General features: G+C 36.3%; 1 protein-coding gene across 1 annotated transcript in view; it reads right to left on the bottom strand.

The window, feature by feature from the left end:
* Positions 1 to 2,628: 2,628 nt before the first annotated feature.
* Positions 2,629 to 18,687, bottom strand: part of LOC105046672 (serine/threonine-protein kinase 1) — a 30,062-nt gene continuing 14,003 nt past the window's right edge. The window contains exons 7-18 of the mRNA XM_010925329.4: positions 17,047 to 17,109; positions 13,766 to 13,810; positions 13,532 to 13,567; positions 12,658 to 12,713; positions 11,455 to 11,536; positions 7,306 to 7,428; positions 7,101 to 7,218; positions 5,457 to 5,610; positions 3,622 to 3,859; positions 3,269 to 3,469; positions 3,082 to 3,167; positions 2,629 to 2,996 (exon numbers count right to left, since the gene is read on the bottom strand). Coding sequence (XP_010923631.1) covers positions 2,897 to 2,996; positions 3,082 to 3,167; positions 3,269 to 3,469; positions 3,622 to 3,859; positions 5,457 to 5,610; positions 7,101 to 7,218; positions 7,306 to 7,428; positions 11,455 to 11,536; positions 12,658 to 12,713; positions 13,532 to 13,567; positions 13,766 to 13,810; positions 17,047 to 17,109 — 1,302 coding nt within the window. The 3' untranslated portion in view covers positions 2,629 to 2,896. The remainder of the gene's footprint in view (positions 2,997 to 3,081; positions 3,168 to 3,268; positions 3,470 to 3,621; positions 3,860 to 5,456; positions 5,611 to 7,100; positions 7,219 to 7,305; positions 7,429 to 11,454; positions 11,537 to 12,657; positions 12,714 to 13,531; positions 13,568 to 13,765; positions 13,811 to 17,046; positions 17,110 to 18,687) is intronic.

Raw genomic sequence — 18,687 nt, 5'->3', positions numbered from 1 at the left:
GAGGCCATGATCGTCAGGCATGCTGCTAAATTTCTTATCCAGCCTGACTGCTTGTGGAGCAGGGTGATGAGAGCGCGGTATGGGGCGTGGAGTCAGGAATCCCATAGTCGATGACCCATGGCTGTTTTTTTATTTGTAAAGAGATTTGTGCTCGCGATCCTGCAGCTCTAGCTCAGGTCAGATGTTTGATTGGAGATGGAACTTCGGTTAATGTGAGTCAGGATGCCTAGATATCCAACCCGCCTCTCTCCCATCGACCGACCTTTGTCAGTAGTGAGGTGGATGCCATTCACATTTTTGTATCTTGTTCATGACCGATGGTAGGGGCTAGAGAGCTTAGGATGTCATCTGGTTCTTTGGTGGTCCGCTTGCTGATGGATCCTTACTACACCAATTCTGGTCCATCGTAGTCAGAATTTGAGGATGTGGGGTTGCTCTTGTTGCCCAAAGATTCCTACGAGAGACTTGACCAAGATGTGCAGGGCGACGACGGATTGGAGGATCAAGGCTCTTTGGATCTGGAGAATGACCGTCCATCCCAGGGTGAAACTCTTTCTCTAGAAGGTTATTTGGGACTGGCTTCTGACGCACATGCTTCTTAGAGATAGGGGCATGGAGCTTCCGACATTTTGCCCGATCTGCAGGCTAGAGGACGAGTTGATGGAGCACGCCATTCTATGATGCTTGAGGATGAGACTGATTTGGAGGAGAGCAGGCAGCTAGTCTTGGGAGGTGAGCAATGGCCTCTGGTGGGAGTCCTTCTTGGATGTGATCCGTCAGAATATGACTAAGAGGAGAACCTATACTTAGGAGGGGAGGATAGCTTACGTCACCTATCAGATCTGGCTGTTTAGGAACAGCGTGGTCTTCGAATGCGAGATGGTGCCTGCTTCTTGGGTGCTGGAGAGAGCCATTTGCTTGGCTGCAGAATATAGCCAGTTCGATGCTACTGGCTCATCCCTTGACGCCCCCAACCCCTAAGCTACCCTTGCAGTGACCAGGAGGGTTATTTTTATATCCTAGGAGACCCCGCCCTTGTGGTTCGTCAAGGTGAATTTTGGTGACAGTATTAAGGATGGTAGAGGTGGTGCGGACTTTGTTATCCAAAGCCCAGATGCCAGGTTGCTAGCAGCAGAAGGTTCTTATCTTTTTGAGCCTTTTGTCCTGAGAGCTGAGCTTCATGCCGTCTAGATGGAAATTATTTTTGCTAGGAACAAGCGTGGATGAAAAAAATTTTCATATAGGAAGATTCTACCACCATCATCGGATGGATTCAAGACAACACTAAGCAGCTAGAGGCCCATCTGCTTCTCCATGACATCTGGACTGCTCTATGTCTTTTAGTTGAGGTGCATGTTTGATATATTTTTTAGAAGACGAACAGCACGGCTAACTGGATTGCAATTTATGTAGTGGAGCACTTTGGAGACTTTGATCTAGAGATAAGGTGAGTCATGCCTGCCAGTCCTGTGGGATCTTGTGTATGCTGACTTTATGGACTGTGCATATATCAAAGTTATGTGATTACCTGCTTTTATATATATATATATATATATATATATATATATATATATATATATGATCCTTTCCAAATTTTAGATATTTCTAAATTATCCCTGTCTTTGGATATATATATATATATATATATATATATATATATATATATATATATATATATATATATATATATATATATATATATATATATATATGATCCTTTCCAAATTTTAGATATTTCTAAATTATCCCTGTCTTCTCCAAATTTTTTTTCACCAAGCAATCCCGTTCATATTACATCGCTGCGGAACAAGAGCTCTATCGTGGCCTCCAAAAATTGTTGGTTGCACCGCCTAATCTTCTCTCTCTTATTTTTTGGCCATATCTTATGTTCTCTTTTTTTTTTATTTTTATTATTTTCTTCCTTGACATAAATGATAAGATTTTTTTTAGAATCCATTTGGTTGGAGTATATCATATTAGTCTATAACTTGATGGTTCTTAGAAATCATTTATTTGAGAAAATGATTACGAAAAAAATAATTTTTATTATGTTTAGGTCGTAAAAATATTACTAAAAAAAATGATACTAAAAAAAATTATGAAATATAATCTTATATAGAAATATGATCAAATTTATAAATATATCAATTAATATAAAATAATTTTTTAATACCAATAATTTTTATATAATAATTATACTCACATAGCCTTTTGTATAATACCACCGGTATCTTAATTTTTTTTATAAAAATTTTTTATTTAATAAATTAAAAAATATTAAAACAAATTCAATGATCACATATGTGCTCTTTTTTCTAAGCTCTATCTTTCTCGAGATTTTTATTGTCATCCATGTCTCATTATTAAAAATATTTTTATCAAATATGAATTACCATCACTCAAAAATCTATCAAATATCAATTTCTCCATGATATTTATTTTACCTTCTCTCTCCATAAAATAAACAGAAAATAAACAGAAGGGCCATCAATTCTTTTACCATCTCTATTTTCTTTTTTTTGCACTAAATATGATAATTTGATATGAAATTTTTATTTTTCTATACTAGATTTACCCCAATCAAACATCCAAAAATTATCAAGAAAAGAGAATGCTGCATCTGATATATAAACCAAATTATAGCCTGTTCCATTAGCAATATAAACTTGCATCTGCCACTTTAATACAGCAGCTTGTTACATGCACTTTGTAAATTATAACTATGCCAAAGGCAAAAACTTACCACATCAATGCAGCTTGTTTTAAACAACACATTTTTTGAAACACTGAACTTGTAAATAGGAAACATCTAGGAATTGTAAGTGACCATCTCTGATTCAAATACAAGCGTACGACCTCTAAATTATTGAGTTACTTGCCTCACCAAACCAAGTAACTACAAGCGCAGTATGGTTCGAAGTGTGTCACAAAGGTTTTGAATGGTCTGCTGCTCTTGGGCTGCTTGTAGCTCTTGGAGAGGCATATCCTGATAGCACCTACAAAAATTGAAACAAGAAGGATGAATTTAATGGAAAAGACTTAAAATAGAAGTAACCCTTGTGCACGACTAATGAGTCTCACGTTTTATGGTAAGCTAGAGCCTGAGCTAGATTCATCAGTGTTGGACTTGACATCAATCTTTGATGTACTCCTGGAGGAAGCAGCACCTAAGACAACACCAAGCAGCAAGTGATAAGTTTAATCATTAATAACAGCACTATATGGTTGACACGAGGGGGAAAAAGGAAAAGCAGAACGCCACAGTAACCTCATTTGCCCCTTTTCTTCCTTTCTTTGTCTGTCCATCACCACTGAAAAGCTCCTTAACTGCTTCTAAAGCAGCATTGCCACTTGATCCTGGCGCTATATCCCCAGGTACAACATCTGACACCAGAGCTAGAGGAGAAATGTCAATTGCCCTCAGGAATGGTATGGGTATTGTATTGCCCGCAGCATAAATAGACCGGACCTGGGAAAACAACACAAACTGCTAGATTCACTATTATGTAGAAAGAACGGTTCAGATGCCACAGCCCAAGCTAGCAATAATTGGAGGTATTTTTATTTGAAGGACCTGTGAAGGACTATTACAGGAAAAGATGATTTACTCCAAAGAAGTACCTTATCTTGCACTGAAAAGGCTTTATGGCTAATAGTAGCACTCCTTAATGTGCTGTTAGGACCACTTCCAGCACCAGCTTTAGTGCCGTCTTCGCGCTGTTTCTGCAGCATGCTATCTGAGTTTGATTTCTCCATTAATTCAAATGAAGATGGCACTGATGCCTGGATTGTCTCGGTATCAGGCTTTTGTTCTACATCTGGTTGTTTACTGATGACAGTACCAGTTGCATTCTCCACCCTGACAGAAGACTCCAATGAATCTCATTCTTAATGATATTTAAGCAGAACAATGCTCTAAAGAGCAACAAATTTCATGGCACAGAACTCTTCTGGAAAAAGAGAAATAGGGAACATAAAACAATGGAATATAAAGTGGATAGCGAAATATGGCCACAATGTATCCTTAGACACCAGGACTTGCATATGAGAAAAAAGCCAGACCATAGCCAAAACCACCAAACCTTGTCCCAACTAATTGGGATGAGCAAAAGCTAGAGTAGGACATGATCAAACGATTCATGATATCATTGTCTATACTCAATAGTACCTACCCACTGCCAAAATTTAGCTAATGTCAACAGAACAAAAGGTTTCTTTTGGCAATTAAATCTGATCAAAGGAGGTACAATCTCATTCTATTTGGTACTGGCGAAACACCATTTATACTTGCATTTGTTATGATAACAATAGTGGTATTAGCTTCAGATTCACCAGTCCATATAGAAATTTGAAAGAGAGAGAAGAAAAATTAAAAAGGAACATTAATCATGGACAGTGATTATGGAAATTCTGGTTCTATGTAAGGAAGCATAAAGAATTACAATAAATCATGTATCTATAATGTTTCTGAAAGATCGATGTTAATGTGGGCATTAGCACAGATGTTATTCATTTATTAACAATGAGTCCCAACCCATAAAAAAGTAACTTCATGTTTCCCTTATTTCTATTAAATATATGAAGCATGCACAAATTGTTAATTGTATGTACATCCACCGCATGCCCATGTAATGCATTAGAATATTTAAGAGGGAGGGACTATGCCTATATTGAGTGTACATATCTGGATTGAATCCATCTAAGACTCGCTTCAAAAGCAATGAATTATAGAAGCACATTCACCCTTTCATTTTTCATCTAAGAGAATCAAATTATGCTGCCTCAAGGCCCCCAGTCAACCTTGTTCGTTTTGATTTTGGATATTAAACATCTGGCATTGTGTTGGTGGGATTTAGATAACTACCTTAATGCCTGCTGCTTCAGCCAGGTCATACCTTACCATATGACCAATATGATTTTTATCATTATTGATTGGAATTTTAACAGTAGGTTCTCAGTGTTGTAGAAAGCTAGCATGAGAATATAATCTGTTTTGATAATCCCCTTGGTACTTTCATGCAGCATTTGCATCCTCACAAAAGAAAGCATCATTGCATGTTTGACATAGGTTAATCATTTCTACTTTTATGCATCCAGTTTCTAGTTACAGCCAGCCTTTAGGGTGAGAGGGAACTGATCCAGCTAACACTGACAATGAAACCATGATAGTTTTGTACATATTAATTCGCAACATGAAGGAATCCAGATCAAACCAAATTGTTTGTTTTAACTGATCTGGCAGTCCAGACAATACAGATAATTATGTGACATGTGACAAAGTGAGAACGTATGTACTCATCAAATATCATTGCAAACATTCTTAACGTACAAATTTAAAGAAATGTAGCAGAAATGACCTGTTATTTATACGGACTTTAGGAGATTGCCAAAGCTTAAAGGGGAAACAGCGACCACCTCAATGAAGGAATAGGGTAAAATTAAAGTTTAAAGCATACCAAAGATCGGTGAGCTCGTCTCTCCGTGGATCATGTGTGAAAGAACTGATATGACCGAGGCCAGGTATGAAGTCCGTTATCTTGGAGACAGGTGATTCAACAACTTCATCATTTATTCCAGTTTCAGGGTGTACTACAACCGTACTAAACTCACCTACATACATAGGAACATCAACATATAAAAGAGCTGCTCAAATATGATTTATTAGTTTTGTTTAGTACCCGTTGACAAAAATTATACGCATGCAAGCATTTGCTCGACATCTAAAAAAACATATATTGAACAATTTGCAGATTTAGATCATGGGAACATTAATAAACTGCCCCCCTCTACTAGGTTGGCCTCTGTAGTATAACTGGTATATATGGTTCATCCTTGACCTCGTCAGTATAGCATGATAAATTCAATATTTTGATTTTAAAGGATTCTGCAAACATGTCATTCATAAGTCATGACCAGTTAGCATTGGACACCTGCAATTTTTGCATCCATAATCTAAGAAAAGAAGGGCATCCATGATACATGAAGCATGAGAGTTGGGCTTACAAGGATGGTTGATGTGGTTGAGTGACAGCAGTTGGGTTGGTGATTGTGGTCATGCAGGAAGGCAGGATATGTGTTGATCACAAATGAGAGCAATGGATGAATAATTGCGCAGTCTCATGGTAGGATGGCAAATAATTATGAATTCTATACGGGATAAGGATACTTGTAGGACCTGTATGGATGATTGATCATATTATGTCTAAGGGATCCTACCTGCTTATGCAGGGGAAAGGTTTAGGAAAGGAAGTAAGAAGAATAGGAAATTGAAGGATTGGACGAAGCAGTTCATAACTGCCACCCTTAATTTATCTGATGGAATAAATCTGCTACATTAAACAAAAATATAGAGAAAGGTTCCATTCACTTTTCTTAGTTGAATAGACAGAACTATCTTTGACATATGAGGATTGCAAAATAGTTTGTGCAATACAAATATGGTAGCAAGTGGAGCTAAAGTAAGTCCACTTACTGCAAGTAATGACTCTCAGGTGAGGCCATGGAAGCAGAGTTACCAAAAGACCGTCATTAGGTGCAACTCTACTTACACTCAAAACAATGCTGCCTTCCTAGAAACAAGTGCAAATGAATAGAATTTCTATAAAAGACGTTTCCTACTTCAATAAGACCCAAAATCTCCACCACTTGTCCCCTTTTATTCTTTGTTCTTCCTACATCTTCCTTTCTTTTTCTATTTCAGTCTCACCAATACCCGCACATGTGCAAGTCCAACATGCAATCAATCAGGAAAAGTGCAAGTTGCAATGCTTTTAGCTGCTTGTAACTCTGATTTCCTGGCAAATTCCTTTACATACAGCATTAAGTCCTTAAAGGCATCAGGGAGGTTACAAATCCAACTGATAGTATATAGTAGTAAAGCCAAATAAGATCTAGGATTAGGTGGATATCAGAGGCTAGTCAGAGAGAAAAAAATAGGCAGTTTTATTAAAACTTATGCATTTTTATATTCATGGAGGGCATATTGAAGCATATACATTATAGAAGTACTGTAGTAAATGGAAAGCAAAAGCATCATAGCTAACAAAGAAATCCATAATCAACCGGACCAAATCCAGCACCACAGCCTACATGAGGCTTACCTATATCAGCATCTTCATGAACTCGACTTTGTGTTTCACGAATTAGAAATTTCTGAGGTTTGGAAGGAATAGTGTCTCCATAGTTTTCATTAACACATGCAGTTCCCCCTTGAGCTGCCTGCCGCATTCATAGATTTTAGAGTTAGAACAAAATCAAGTCAAAAAGAGTATCCTGGTAAAAATAGAAGACTTTTTTTGATCATACACTATCAGTTGCTGGGAGCTGATTTTGTGGTTGTGCAGCCATCGCAGCTCTTATTTGCCTTGCTTTTTTGATCTTTGGTAACATCTTCGAAGCTCCCCAATTACATTTCTCAATAAACTTGTGCTGTGATTCAATTAAAAACACATGATTCTTATAATCTAGTACGTAGAAACAATAATCGAGTGCAAGTTAATAAAATTTTCAAAAAAGGAGTACCCTAGTGCACAAGGCTCCCACTATTGCAGGGTGTATTGAAGGTCAGATGTACACAGCCTTAACCCTGTATGCAAAGAGATTGTTTCTATATTTCGAACCCGTGACATTTGGGTCATAATAGAGCAACCTTACTATTGCATCGAGGTCTGCCCTTGAGTTGATAAAATTTAGTTTAACAACGATAACAGCACCCTCTTAGACACCCCACAGCTACTACCAGAGTAAACATGTTGCCTAACAACATACAACAATATTTTGGTGTTCTTAGATATAGGAGTGAAGAGACAGGATGCAACATGAAGCTGGATGAAACTACAAAACAAACAGCAGTATGGACAAAGTCAACAGCCTGCCTTTTTAAGAAGACAAGCTGTACGCACATGGCACATCAAAGTATTAAAAACACACAACTGATTATAGAAAATAAAAAAAAAAAAGAAAAAGAAAAGAGAAGAACCTAACTTAAAATAATATTAATAATAAATGAACAGAAAAATTAAAAAAAGTAAGAAAAAGAAGAAAAAGAAAATAAATAAAATTTAAAATGAGAAAATATTTGATGGATGGATGAGATCCATTTAAACATTGATATATTAATGGAATAGCATACAAAGTCAACAAATCTCAACCAATGAATAGTATTTTATGGCTACACAAACCATCGAGGATAGTTCTAAATCTAGGCCAAGATGAACTACTATAGGTGGAATCGAGATAAGAGGCATCTATATTTATGATAACAATAGATATTAATGGGATCTTGGTTAGGCATCATATTATCTTGATTATTTTTATTTAGAATATCCATGAGATGAGGATAAAAATAGACTTGATACACAAATGGAATGTTTGTCGAGTGTGATCACAATCACCAAATTAGCTAAAATTGAAGTGAATTACAAACCATGGTTCATCGTACTGCCCAATACCAGGCATACCATACTATACCAGCAACGTATTGATACAATACCAAGATAAAAAATTGAGTAGGACAAACCAGCCTGTACTAGATTAAATCGACCAACTATGCCTGATTTCAAGTTCTGCAAACCTATACCACCCGATTTTGGGCAATACAAAAGATGGGGATGAAAAAAGGGTTTCTCGACCCTTTGCCGGTATGGGAGGTGTATCGTACTGGTACAACACCTGGCACTGATACAACAAATCTTTTCGCAAGATTCAGAAAGAAGCAATTCTTAATACAACTCAATCAAAAATTCAAAATATGAATAAATGAGCAAATTAAGAATTTTATATAAATATTTATTTGGATAATTTCAAAATATGCTAAATCTCCTGACCATCACGTTCTCTCTTTTGTAATGTTAAAATAGCATTTCTCATACATATTTGATGAATCCAAGTTTTTATCCTTATAAAGAATCAAAATAAATTTTAATGTTAAATATGTTTAAGAAGATAGATTTTCTCGTCCTACCCCAAGCAAAAGGCAATCGAATAAAAAAGAGCGAAGTGCAAATTATGAATCCAAACCAAACCAGTGAATTGCTAATGGAGGGTGATGTTGTACATGGAGATTTGATAGGGATTTTTTTATGGTCAAATGTATTTTGGGAAAGGTAACTGGCAAACAGAATGATGGAATATTCTGAAATTCAAAACTCTTATTTCTTAATATAAATTCAAATTGGATGTCAACACATGGCATGCCCTATACAACCCTCTAGGAGAGAGATTACTAAAAGGGAGGCATACAATCAATTTAGAGAAAAAAACTAGCATAACTTCTCTTATTTTATATGCTTGAGGTTGCATAAATGCACATAAAAAACTTACCAATCAGTAATGCATGGCTTCTTTTCATTAATAAGGGTAAGGGTGTGTTGGTGTTGCTTGTACTTTCTAAAAAGTCATTTTCAAAAATCATATTCATTCAAGTTCTTAAATAAATGTACTTTTTGTACATTTGTCCTCTGATAATCACATATTGTAAAACTATTTTGTATAAATGAGCTCACCGTTGTCAAGAGCAATGTTTTGTCTCAGGCATAGACCTTGAACCGGTACTTGACCGGTGCAGATCAGGTCAGTATGGCATGCCCTTTGTATCAACATAATATATTGGAGTTAGCAGAATAGCTATACAATGTGTTGGTAGCATATCAAGCCTGTTATTGTATTAGTATCATTACCACGTCAAGTTAGTAGTTTGTGCTGTACCAGCCTGTGTGGGTCAATACTTAAAACCACGATTGAAAGATAAGGACCACTTTTACAAAAGATGCTAGAAGCTAGTTTTCCTCATACTTGCCACAAAGGTAAATACGAATGGGAAAACATAAGCACGAGACAGAAAATGATGGTTGAAAATTTTTAAAACAAGAAACATGAAAGGGCATTATGTAACATTTCATATATAATTTGGAAAACTGTTATGTATCATAACTATCCTATACATGTTCTTTGATATTATATGGAAACGTTATATTATTTACAAACACAATATGGTAAGCTATATTGAATTAAGGGCAAGCCACTAAGAAACCAGTTTTAGTTCACTTATTTCCATACAAGTGGGCCTTTCAATAAATAATGCAAATCTCTGTGGTCATTTAAGGTTTTTCCTATCTTGTAGGATTTGATAAACAAACTCCATTCTTTATGAAAAGGATCATTTGTTGACATTATTTTGTCATTTCTCACATGAAACAAGAGGATATTTATATAAAAATATTGCTTCTCTGTAAAAATTGTTTGATTGGTGGAGAAAAAATCTGGTGTTTCTGTCCTTGGTCTTCTCAGCAAACTCCCCTTAGTTCCCTTTTCCTAGGGGGTTTGGAGTGTTGTGTTTGGGAACAAGTGAGAGACACAGCACACCCCCTATCTCTCTAATCTCCATCTCCTCTCTCCCCTTTATTCTTCTATTTCTCTCTTGATTAGTTGCGATGAACAAGTGGTCTCCTCCACCTCCAATTCTTGCCATCGCATTCATTTTCCAAACTCCATTCCTAGGAAACTTCATTTGGACCAGGAATCATGTTTCCCAGCAATAATGGTTTTCCTCGCTCATCCTAAAATCGGTTTTTTGACTTCTGCTTCTTGTAGAAGCATTTCTTAGACGATATTACCAAGCATTTAATTTTTCTAGGTAGTGCTTTATTTACTTTGAAAGATACTAATGCACTTTTCTTAAGAAACACCAAATGCACCTTAAGTATCTTGCGGAAGTGATAGAATACAATTCAACAACTCAATCACCAATTTGAACTCCTTTAGCCTAAGTAGAAAATTATCAATCATAACTTGTGCAAAAGTTCAACTTGTAAGTAAATGAAAGAAGTTGACAAGGACAAAAAATATGCTAATCTAGGTAATTCTGTACTAAACCTAAGTACGAGTTACATGAACAACTCTTAACAGCCAAAACACTCTATATCATTCTTTTGATCCAACTCAAAACCCTAGCAAAAAAATGAGAGAGAAAAGGAAAAGCCCAATTTCATTGTCCACCAAATGTCAACGACATCAGAAATAACTCACTACCAGCCACCAGGACATTTAAAAAAAAAAAAAAAAAAAGCTCCTTTTCATTCTTTTTTCATAATTTTCTCCTCCTTTTTTTTAAAAATTTTTTCCTCTTCTTGGTATCTTTTTTCTCCATTCTTTTTAACTCTTCTAGGACAAGAAGTGGCAGACAAGGTAGTCAAAGGACTAGCCACCTAGGGTTGCCTGGCCATCTTGACAACCTTGGGTTTGCACCATACAATTAAGGTAAAGCGGATGATTAATAGAAATAAAGTAATGCTCATACCACATTGCATTGCCTGAGACAATAATTTTGAATCAAGTCAACTAAATTGAATCCTTAAGTTAGAAAACCATCATGAAAGCTTGACAAAACATGGTCTACATTGTAATCTTCTGGTGAAACAAAACGTGGTCGAAGCATTCCTGAATAAAAATGGGTACCTTCAGCATCTCAGTTGCACCAGGACGAACTCGGGGATCTTTTGTCAAGCATTTGGCAATAAAATCATGGAAAAGAAGAGACCTACAAGGGAGAGAAAGGATGTCAAAGAACCTGAACCAACTAGTAAAATGAACAGCATAGACATAAAATATAACAAGCAAGTCTCAAGCCCTTTATTTGTGTTGACATTATGAAATTATATTTTGACATTCAGTTCTCAACCCATTGCTAGTAATCTTCATTGCTTTCTGCCCAACATCCACAAAGTTTTTATTTCACCTTTCCTTAGACTTGGACTCTCAGACTCATAGTGAAGTTTCCACCTTACAGAGGCAGCCTCTAGACAACAGAATGATTTGTCATTTACATAATAATAAGTGTAGATATAATGAAGGCCAAATTCTTCGAGAATATGACTCAATATGCTAGAATGCCCAGTGATTAGTTAAGGAGGATGGCAAGAAACTGAGCTAACATTAAAGCACAAAGGTAATAACCTGTTACTGCTATAACATGACTCACATTAATATTGAAATTCATCTATAAACTTGCCAGCTGTTAACTCAAAAAAGAACACTGCCTGATGGACTAAACTAAAAGTAATAATTTAATGCCATTCTTGCAAAACCCCGGCAGAGAAGGAAGGAGGGAAGGAGACAGTATTCAAACCATTTTTTTAAGTTAACCATAAGAATATTTTACTAAAGCATGGAAGCAAGCTGACCGATTCTAAAGAAGGGTTATTTATATGTTTACCTTCCACAGGAAGAAAGAGAGATCCATTTGTATTACCAAATAATATGCAAACTTTTTTACTGAATTTATGCAAGTAACAGAGTAAATTTATTTTTTAAAAGAACTTGTTTAAGATAAGCACAAATAGTGGCATACATTTGGAAATAAAGCTTGGTGACTTTGGAAACCCTGGGAAACACTTTTCCAGAAACCTAATTCAAACCAATTCCTTTAAACTAGCAAATGCTGTGAACACATTCAAAGCTAGATCTCCATGGGAATTCAACTCCGCTATTAATCCTTTTTCTTTTCAGATGCCTCGCACACTTGCACCCATATGTGACATAACAAACAGCAAACAGATGCCTTTTCCAAAATAACAAACAATTTTAGCAGTGTATCTTTACATATCTACAAATACAGAAAAAAAGTTATCAAATGCTTCTAAACAAGTAATGAAGCTATACCACTTCTCTTTATCCTCAAGCATCGGAGCAGGTTCACTAGATATCATAAATAGCACCTACCAGAAATGAAAATAAGTAAGATAACAAGAATCACTAAATCAGTTACAAAGAACAATATGACTGATTTTGGCAGTTAACAGTATTGCTGGAATTCCACAATTTCAATTGGACTAGAAGTTCTCAAAATTAAATTTCTAAAATTTTGTTATCGAAGGTCCCTATTAAATCATACTAGTCTGGCTGCAGAATGAATTTATAAATAAAAAAAAAAAAAAGCCTGCATCATTTGGAAACAAAGGAAACAAACGGCTTCAATTATTTGATTTTATTACATAGGCTTTTCCACTATTGTCCAGAACATTATGTGAGGCTAAACTCGCACTGTATTTCCAATGCTAGCTATTCATTATGACTCACTGCCTAAAAGTAGCAACGAAAAATTTTATTGCCCATCTTTACTGAGCAAAGTGTAACCCAGTCAGCATACTCAATCCAATTTTTATTTCACTCGCCTAACCTACATATATATCAGATCAACACTACCATCCATGCATTTAAGTTATTGGCAATAATCGGTTTACAAATTATTATACATTTCTAGTACAAAAGGCTACATGTGAAAAACAACATAAAAGGGGCCCATTTGATGGGACAAAACAAAAGATAATAGCCCCCTATAAAGAAATGCCACTACAAAAAGATAAACAAGTTTTGCAGATGAAAACAGGGATCCAGTATAACAGATTAAGATCTAATGAGAGATTGAAGCTTAATAAAAAGATGGAAAAGGTATAAGAAACCTAAGCCAAAAAATTAATTTGTGATAGCAGCAGAAAAATGAAAATATCAACAAAGATCAAAGATATGTACTAACTCTCATAGGATGCACAGTGGCTCTTGGGGGTAGTCCCTGAAATTAGTAAAACCAAGAAAAATTAGTATAAAACTATACTCGAGCATGCACGAGCATATTTACAAAGACAATATATGATGTAATTATTAAATGTCATGATATGTACTACAGAATAAAGAAAATAGCAACAAGCCCAGCAACTCAAACAGTTAAGAGAAAGAATGCCCGAGCTTATCATCTACACAACCAACATACCTCTGCCATCTCAATTGCTGAAACACCAAGAGCCCACACATCTACCTGGAAAATTAGGAAATCAAAAGGTGGGGATAGTTCAGCAAGGAAAAGTCATTTAAAAACATTAAAGTATATGCTATATCAGAACTAAAAGAAAAGGTAAAAACATAAGGAAATTTGGATTACGAATATGAGAAACAGCTTCATGAAATGTCAGGAACTAATGAAATAGGAAAAAGTGTGTGAACTATTCATAATAAAGCAAGGATGCTAAATACTGAGTTCTAATATGAAACATAAACTTCCCGAAGATAGAAAGCCATAAACTTCCCGAAGATAGAAAGCCATAAACTTCCCGAATAAAGCAAGGATGCTAAATACTGAGTTCTAATATGAAACATAAACTTCCTGAAGATAGAAAGCCATTTGGGAGTGTTTATTAGAATGAGGGAGAGGAATGCAAGAACATGGAAGTGCAGAATTGTTTACAGCAGTGTGTATTTTATCTCAGGAAGGAAATGGAAGCCATGGAATAGCTGAAATTCTCCTAAACTTTATGCATGTCCATGGAAGAATGGAAATTAGGTTTGCTTAAAATTAAATAAAAACATGAGGCAATTTAAGTTTGGACTTAGAAGGTAATTTCACTGATCATCCTGCTGTTACCAATGTCGATGTTCAAGGTGAAATTGGATGAGAGAGTTTCTTTCCCAAGATTTACATAGAAGGAAATGATCTTATATAACTTGACAACTCATATAAACACCAGGAATGACACTAAGTCTAAAAAGGTGAACATGTTTTATTGTGCTTAAACTTTGCAGCTAAAAATTTATCCTTGAAGCCCAAAAATCCATCAGTCTAACCTAAAAGACGACACCATTTATCAGTATGGTAGGGTAACAAGGGCCATACTAAGTATTGGTTTGTCATCGATATGGTACTGTATGACCAGCATGGAACTGCACTTTAATCCTTGCTACCATGCATTTCCAAAAACTACCAATATTGGTAGCACCTATCTGTGCACTCACTTGATGAATAGGTTAGGGATCTCAAGAGGTATGGATTTCATAATTTCTAGATATTTTCTGAGGTTTACATCAAAATTATTTTTTTGATGAAAATTTAAAATCATTTTAGCATATGGTCGCAAGCAAGCAAACATAAATAGATATATACACATATAGACGCATCACGCACATGTGCCCATGAATGTATATATCATGTACAAATGCACCCCCTAGAGGCACCCACAGGCACACCCATAAACACCCACCACATGCACATAAGCACACAGACAAACAGTTGTGCACAACTCACATACACCATATGCATGCATATATGTTTGTACATGCATGCACATATCACACCCACCAAATACACATGTACATGCATGCATGTACCCACTCGTCCACACAGAATACACAGTTATGCATGTAGGCACGTGTATGGATGGGCATACGTTAATGCTAAAGCTTTCCACAATAGCATAGCAATTCTGTTTGGTACACCTTAAGAAACTTCAGTAGGGGCTAATGTTTGTTTAACTACCTAGTACTATGATCATCTAGCATACATTTATGTTGGTCGCTGCAATGATATTGTTTCTCTTCTTAAAAACAATTCTGTTTCATTTTTGTCATTTTTTGTACAAAAAAAAAAACCTATGCATTTTTAAGCAAATATTTGTACATGTAATGACCTGGGACCTCGCCCAAAAAGCTAACTAAAAGTTATTAATTAGGGATCCTTATTCCTGTATACACTTTGAGGACCCATGCAAACATATATTTAGTCCCATATTAGTTGTGCACTAAGGAAATCTTCAATACCTAAACAAGGCCAAAGATCAAATTAATAACTTATGGATAGCCTTTTTGAATGAGGTTCTATATTGTACCAAATGGTATCCGAACTGACCTGACCCACATCCTGACACCCATGTGTGACTTGGGGACACTATAGTATGGCTCCTTTGGCACTGAGCATGAGCCGGTCATCATGATTGCGACTGGATCCTTCTCTAGCAAGGACTCCAGCGCTTAAACAAAGAGTGTGAGCATCCATGCAGGCGTGTGTATAGTCACACATTGGTTGTGGAGTGAGAAGTCCTTGGGCATGTAAGCAAGGGCATGAACTCCAATTAATAAATTTTGGTTGTCCTTTTTGGGTGAGGTCATAGAACACTACAATACACGCATGCAATATTAACCAATCTTAACACAATGTAAAGTTGTAAACCATAAGTGTAAATGTTTATAATTGTAAGACGTCTAGTTTTTCATGGGCATTGCCCTAGAGCAAGTCATCAGCTTCACACCAAAAATGACTGAAAACCTGATCTTAGATTTCCAATCTAAAATAGCATGCAATCAAGTTTATGTGGTCAAATTTATATCTCTTTTACTTCTAGTCTTAAAACAACACCATTCTCTCTTTCTTGTTTCCTGCCAAATTTATGTGGTCAACTTAAAACATACCTTTTTTATTCTCTAGTGCATGAAAAGAATGGACAAAAATTAATGGCAACACTTGCTCATCCTTCTCGACTTACTTTTATGCATGGCCTACGTAAAATCAATAAATTAACAAAATTAAATGCTACTATCTTCATCCCTCATATTGTTGAAACGTCAATACTTGAATCAACGATAACCCAACTGATCTGAACTGGATGGTTCAGCCCGTACCGAATCGAACCAATGCTCAGTCAAGATGGTTCAGCAGGCGGGGTCGGTTCGGTTATAATATTCCCCCTGGGTTTGATGATTCGAGAGCCTTTAAGGGCTCTCTCATTCGCTCTCTCCTCTCTCCATCAGATCTTGCTCGCTCTCCTCTTTGATGCTACAAAGCTGTCACTAGTAAGCCTCCCCCCTCTCTCTCTCCCCCTCCCTTTCTCTCTCTGCTAGATGTCACTCACCCCCCCCCAAACACCATGATCCCATCGCTGGAAAACCTCCCTCCCTCTCTCTCTCTTCCACCCTCTCCTTCTCCCTCTCCCTATTTCGGTACACCCGGGCATGGCATGAAATAAACCCATACCATACCAAACCAGTCACTAGCTAATATGAGCCTCGATACCAGTCCAACAAATCTTGACTTGAGTCTTTGCTTCATCTCTCCTTGGTAGAAATTTACTTTTATGTAGATTCTCTATACGATATTTAATTTGTGTTCATAGCATGAACAACAAAGCAATAAATTGTACAAGCATCTAACATATAATCATGTAGCATGTAGAATATATGATTTACAATAAAGGTGAGATAAGCAGCCCCAATATACAAATACATTACCTTTCCATCATAGCGGCTATATTGTATAACTTCTGGAGCCATCCAATGAGGAGTTCCAATAAACTGAAAGAGAAAACAAACATTTAAAAAGTAATGAAGCCATCAAATCAAAAGTAATCAAAAGTATTCAAAAGTATTACAAACTATTACTAAATTTCCTGTTTGAAGAAAGTAAGAATCTTTTTCACTAACAAACCAGAATTACAGAAGGCGGACCTTGTACCAAGACAATTAGTTTATCATCATTCATATTATCATCAAGGAAACATTATTTGCCGAAGGCCATAGGCATAGAGTAACATGGAAGGAACCCACAACAAGGTTTAAGAGGGCATAGAGATGTAAATGAATGCAACATCTGCAAAACATCCAATCTACTGATAATGGTGCTCAGAAGGCCATGTCACTTCCTAAAGTATAAACTATGAGCTCTAAGAGAAACATTGACATTCTGGATGATACACAGCTCTTCGACTTGAAGCTAACCTTAAAGCAAACTCAGTGACGCACAAGTAGCTATGGTTAGGTGTTCTTAAAGTAGCTTAACCTAGCTGGATGACAAGCCACACAAAAGGATAACTCTTTTCCTGATGTTGAAGATGTCAGCTAAGAAGCTGAATTGTCTTGCTAGCAGAAGGAACTCAAGCATATGATGAATTTCATTATGACGTGAATTGACCTTGAGGACGTGTGACTGGGGGAGAGCCCCAACTTCTAGGTTGCTCTATTAGTTATCAAATGGACAAAGAAGTGGAAAAAAATAGTATTATTAAATGGATATAGGGAATATACTAAAAGTTCATTCAAGGATTAAGGATCTGTCCGTACTGGAAGTAGTAGTACCATACTGGATTAGAGAGACCGGGTCCTAGGATACATTCATGACCTAAGGTGTCTCCAAGCTGGGTCATCCCAGTCCATCTTGACACTTGGGATGGCTTCGCATCCTAGAACACCTTTTTTTTAATTTATGTTTTTATTTTTTCCCTTTGGTCTTGTTTTTAGTGGATGCTTAGGACCATCTCGCTGCCGTACCGAATCGGTCCTGAACTGGGACAAGCCCTGATATAGGGATTTAAACACTTGGTTCATGTGATTAATAGCTGTTATATTATGATGAATGGTTTTCTTTGTTGCACACAATCACCATAGTCTGCTGGCATGCATTGGATATAACTCATACCACAAACAACCTCAAGTTCCTTGATTAGTGATGGTTTATCATATAAGCATTTGCCAATTATCAGAAAGTATACAAGACAAAGATTCTTCATTAGGAGCCAACTAGGGCCAAATGAACACAAAATGAATAAACTAAGAGTTCAATAAGGAGTGGAAGGCAGTATTAAGCTTCACCAAAATAAAGCTCCATGTACCAACATTCATATGGCACTAACATATATAGTAAGCAAATATAGTTTGCCGATCAACGTTTTTGCAAGAATTTCATGTCCTGACAAAATCACATATCATTCTAGCAATAGTACCAAATACATGAACTAGTTGATGAAGAGCATTTTTAAGAACAACTTCCTCGCAAAGTTGCTTGCCTTTTGAGAACACATGTCAAGATACTTGATCAATTTGTCCACTATCATAGAAGTTCAATTGTTCAGGAAGAGAGAACATCTTCATGCAATA

The sequence above is a fragment of the Elaeis guineensis genome, chromosome 6 (genome assembly GCF_000442705.2).
Source record: "Elaeis guineensis isolate ETL-2024a chromosome 6, EG11, whole genome shotgun sequence".
Lineage (NCBI taxonomy): Eukaryota > Viridiplantae > Streptophyta > Magnoliopsida > Arecales > Arecaceae > Elaeis > Elaeis guineensis.
The sequence above is the reverse complement of the archived record's forward strand: the minus strand, read 5'-3'. Positions and strand labels throughout refer to the sequence as shown.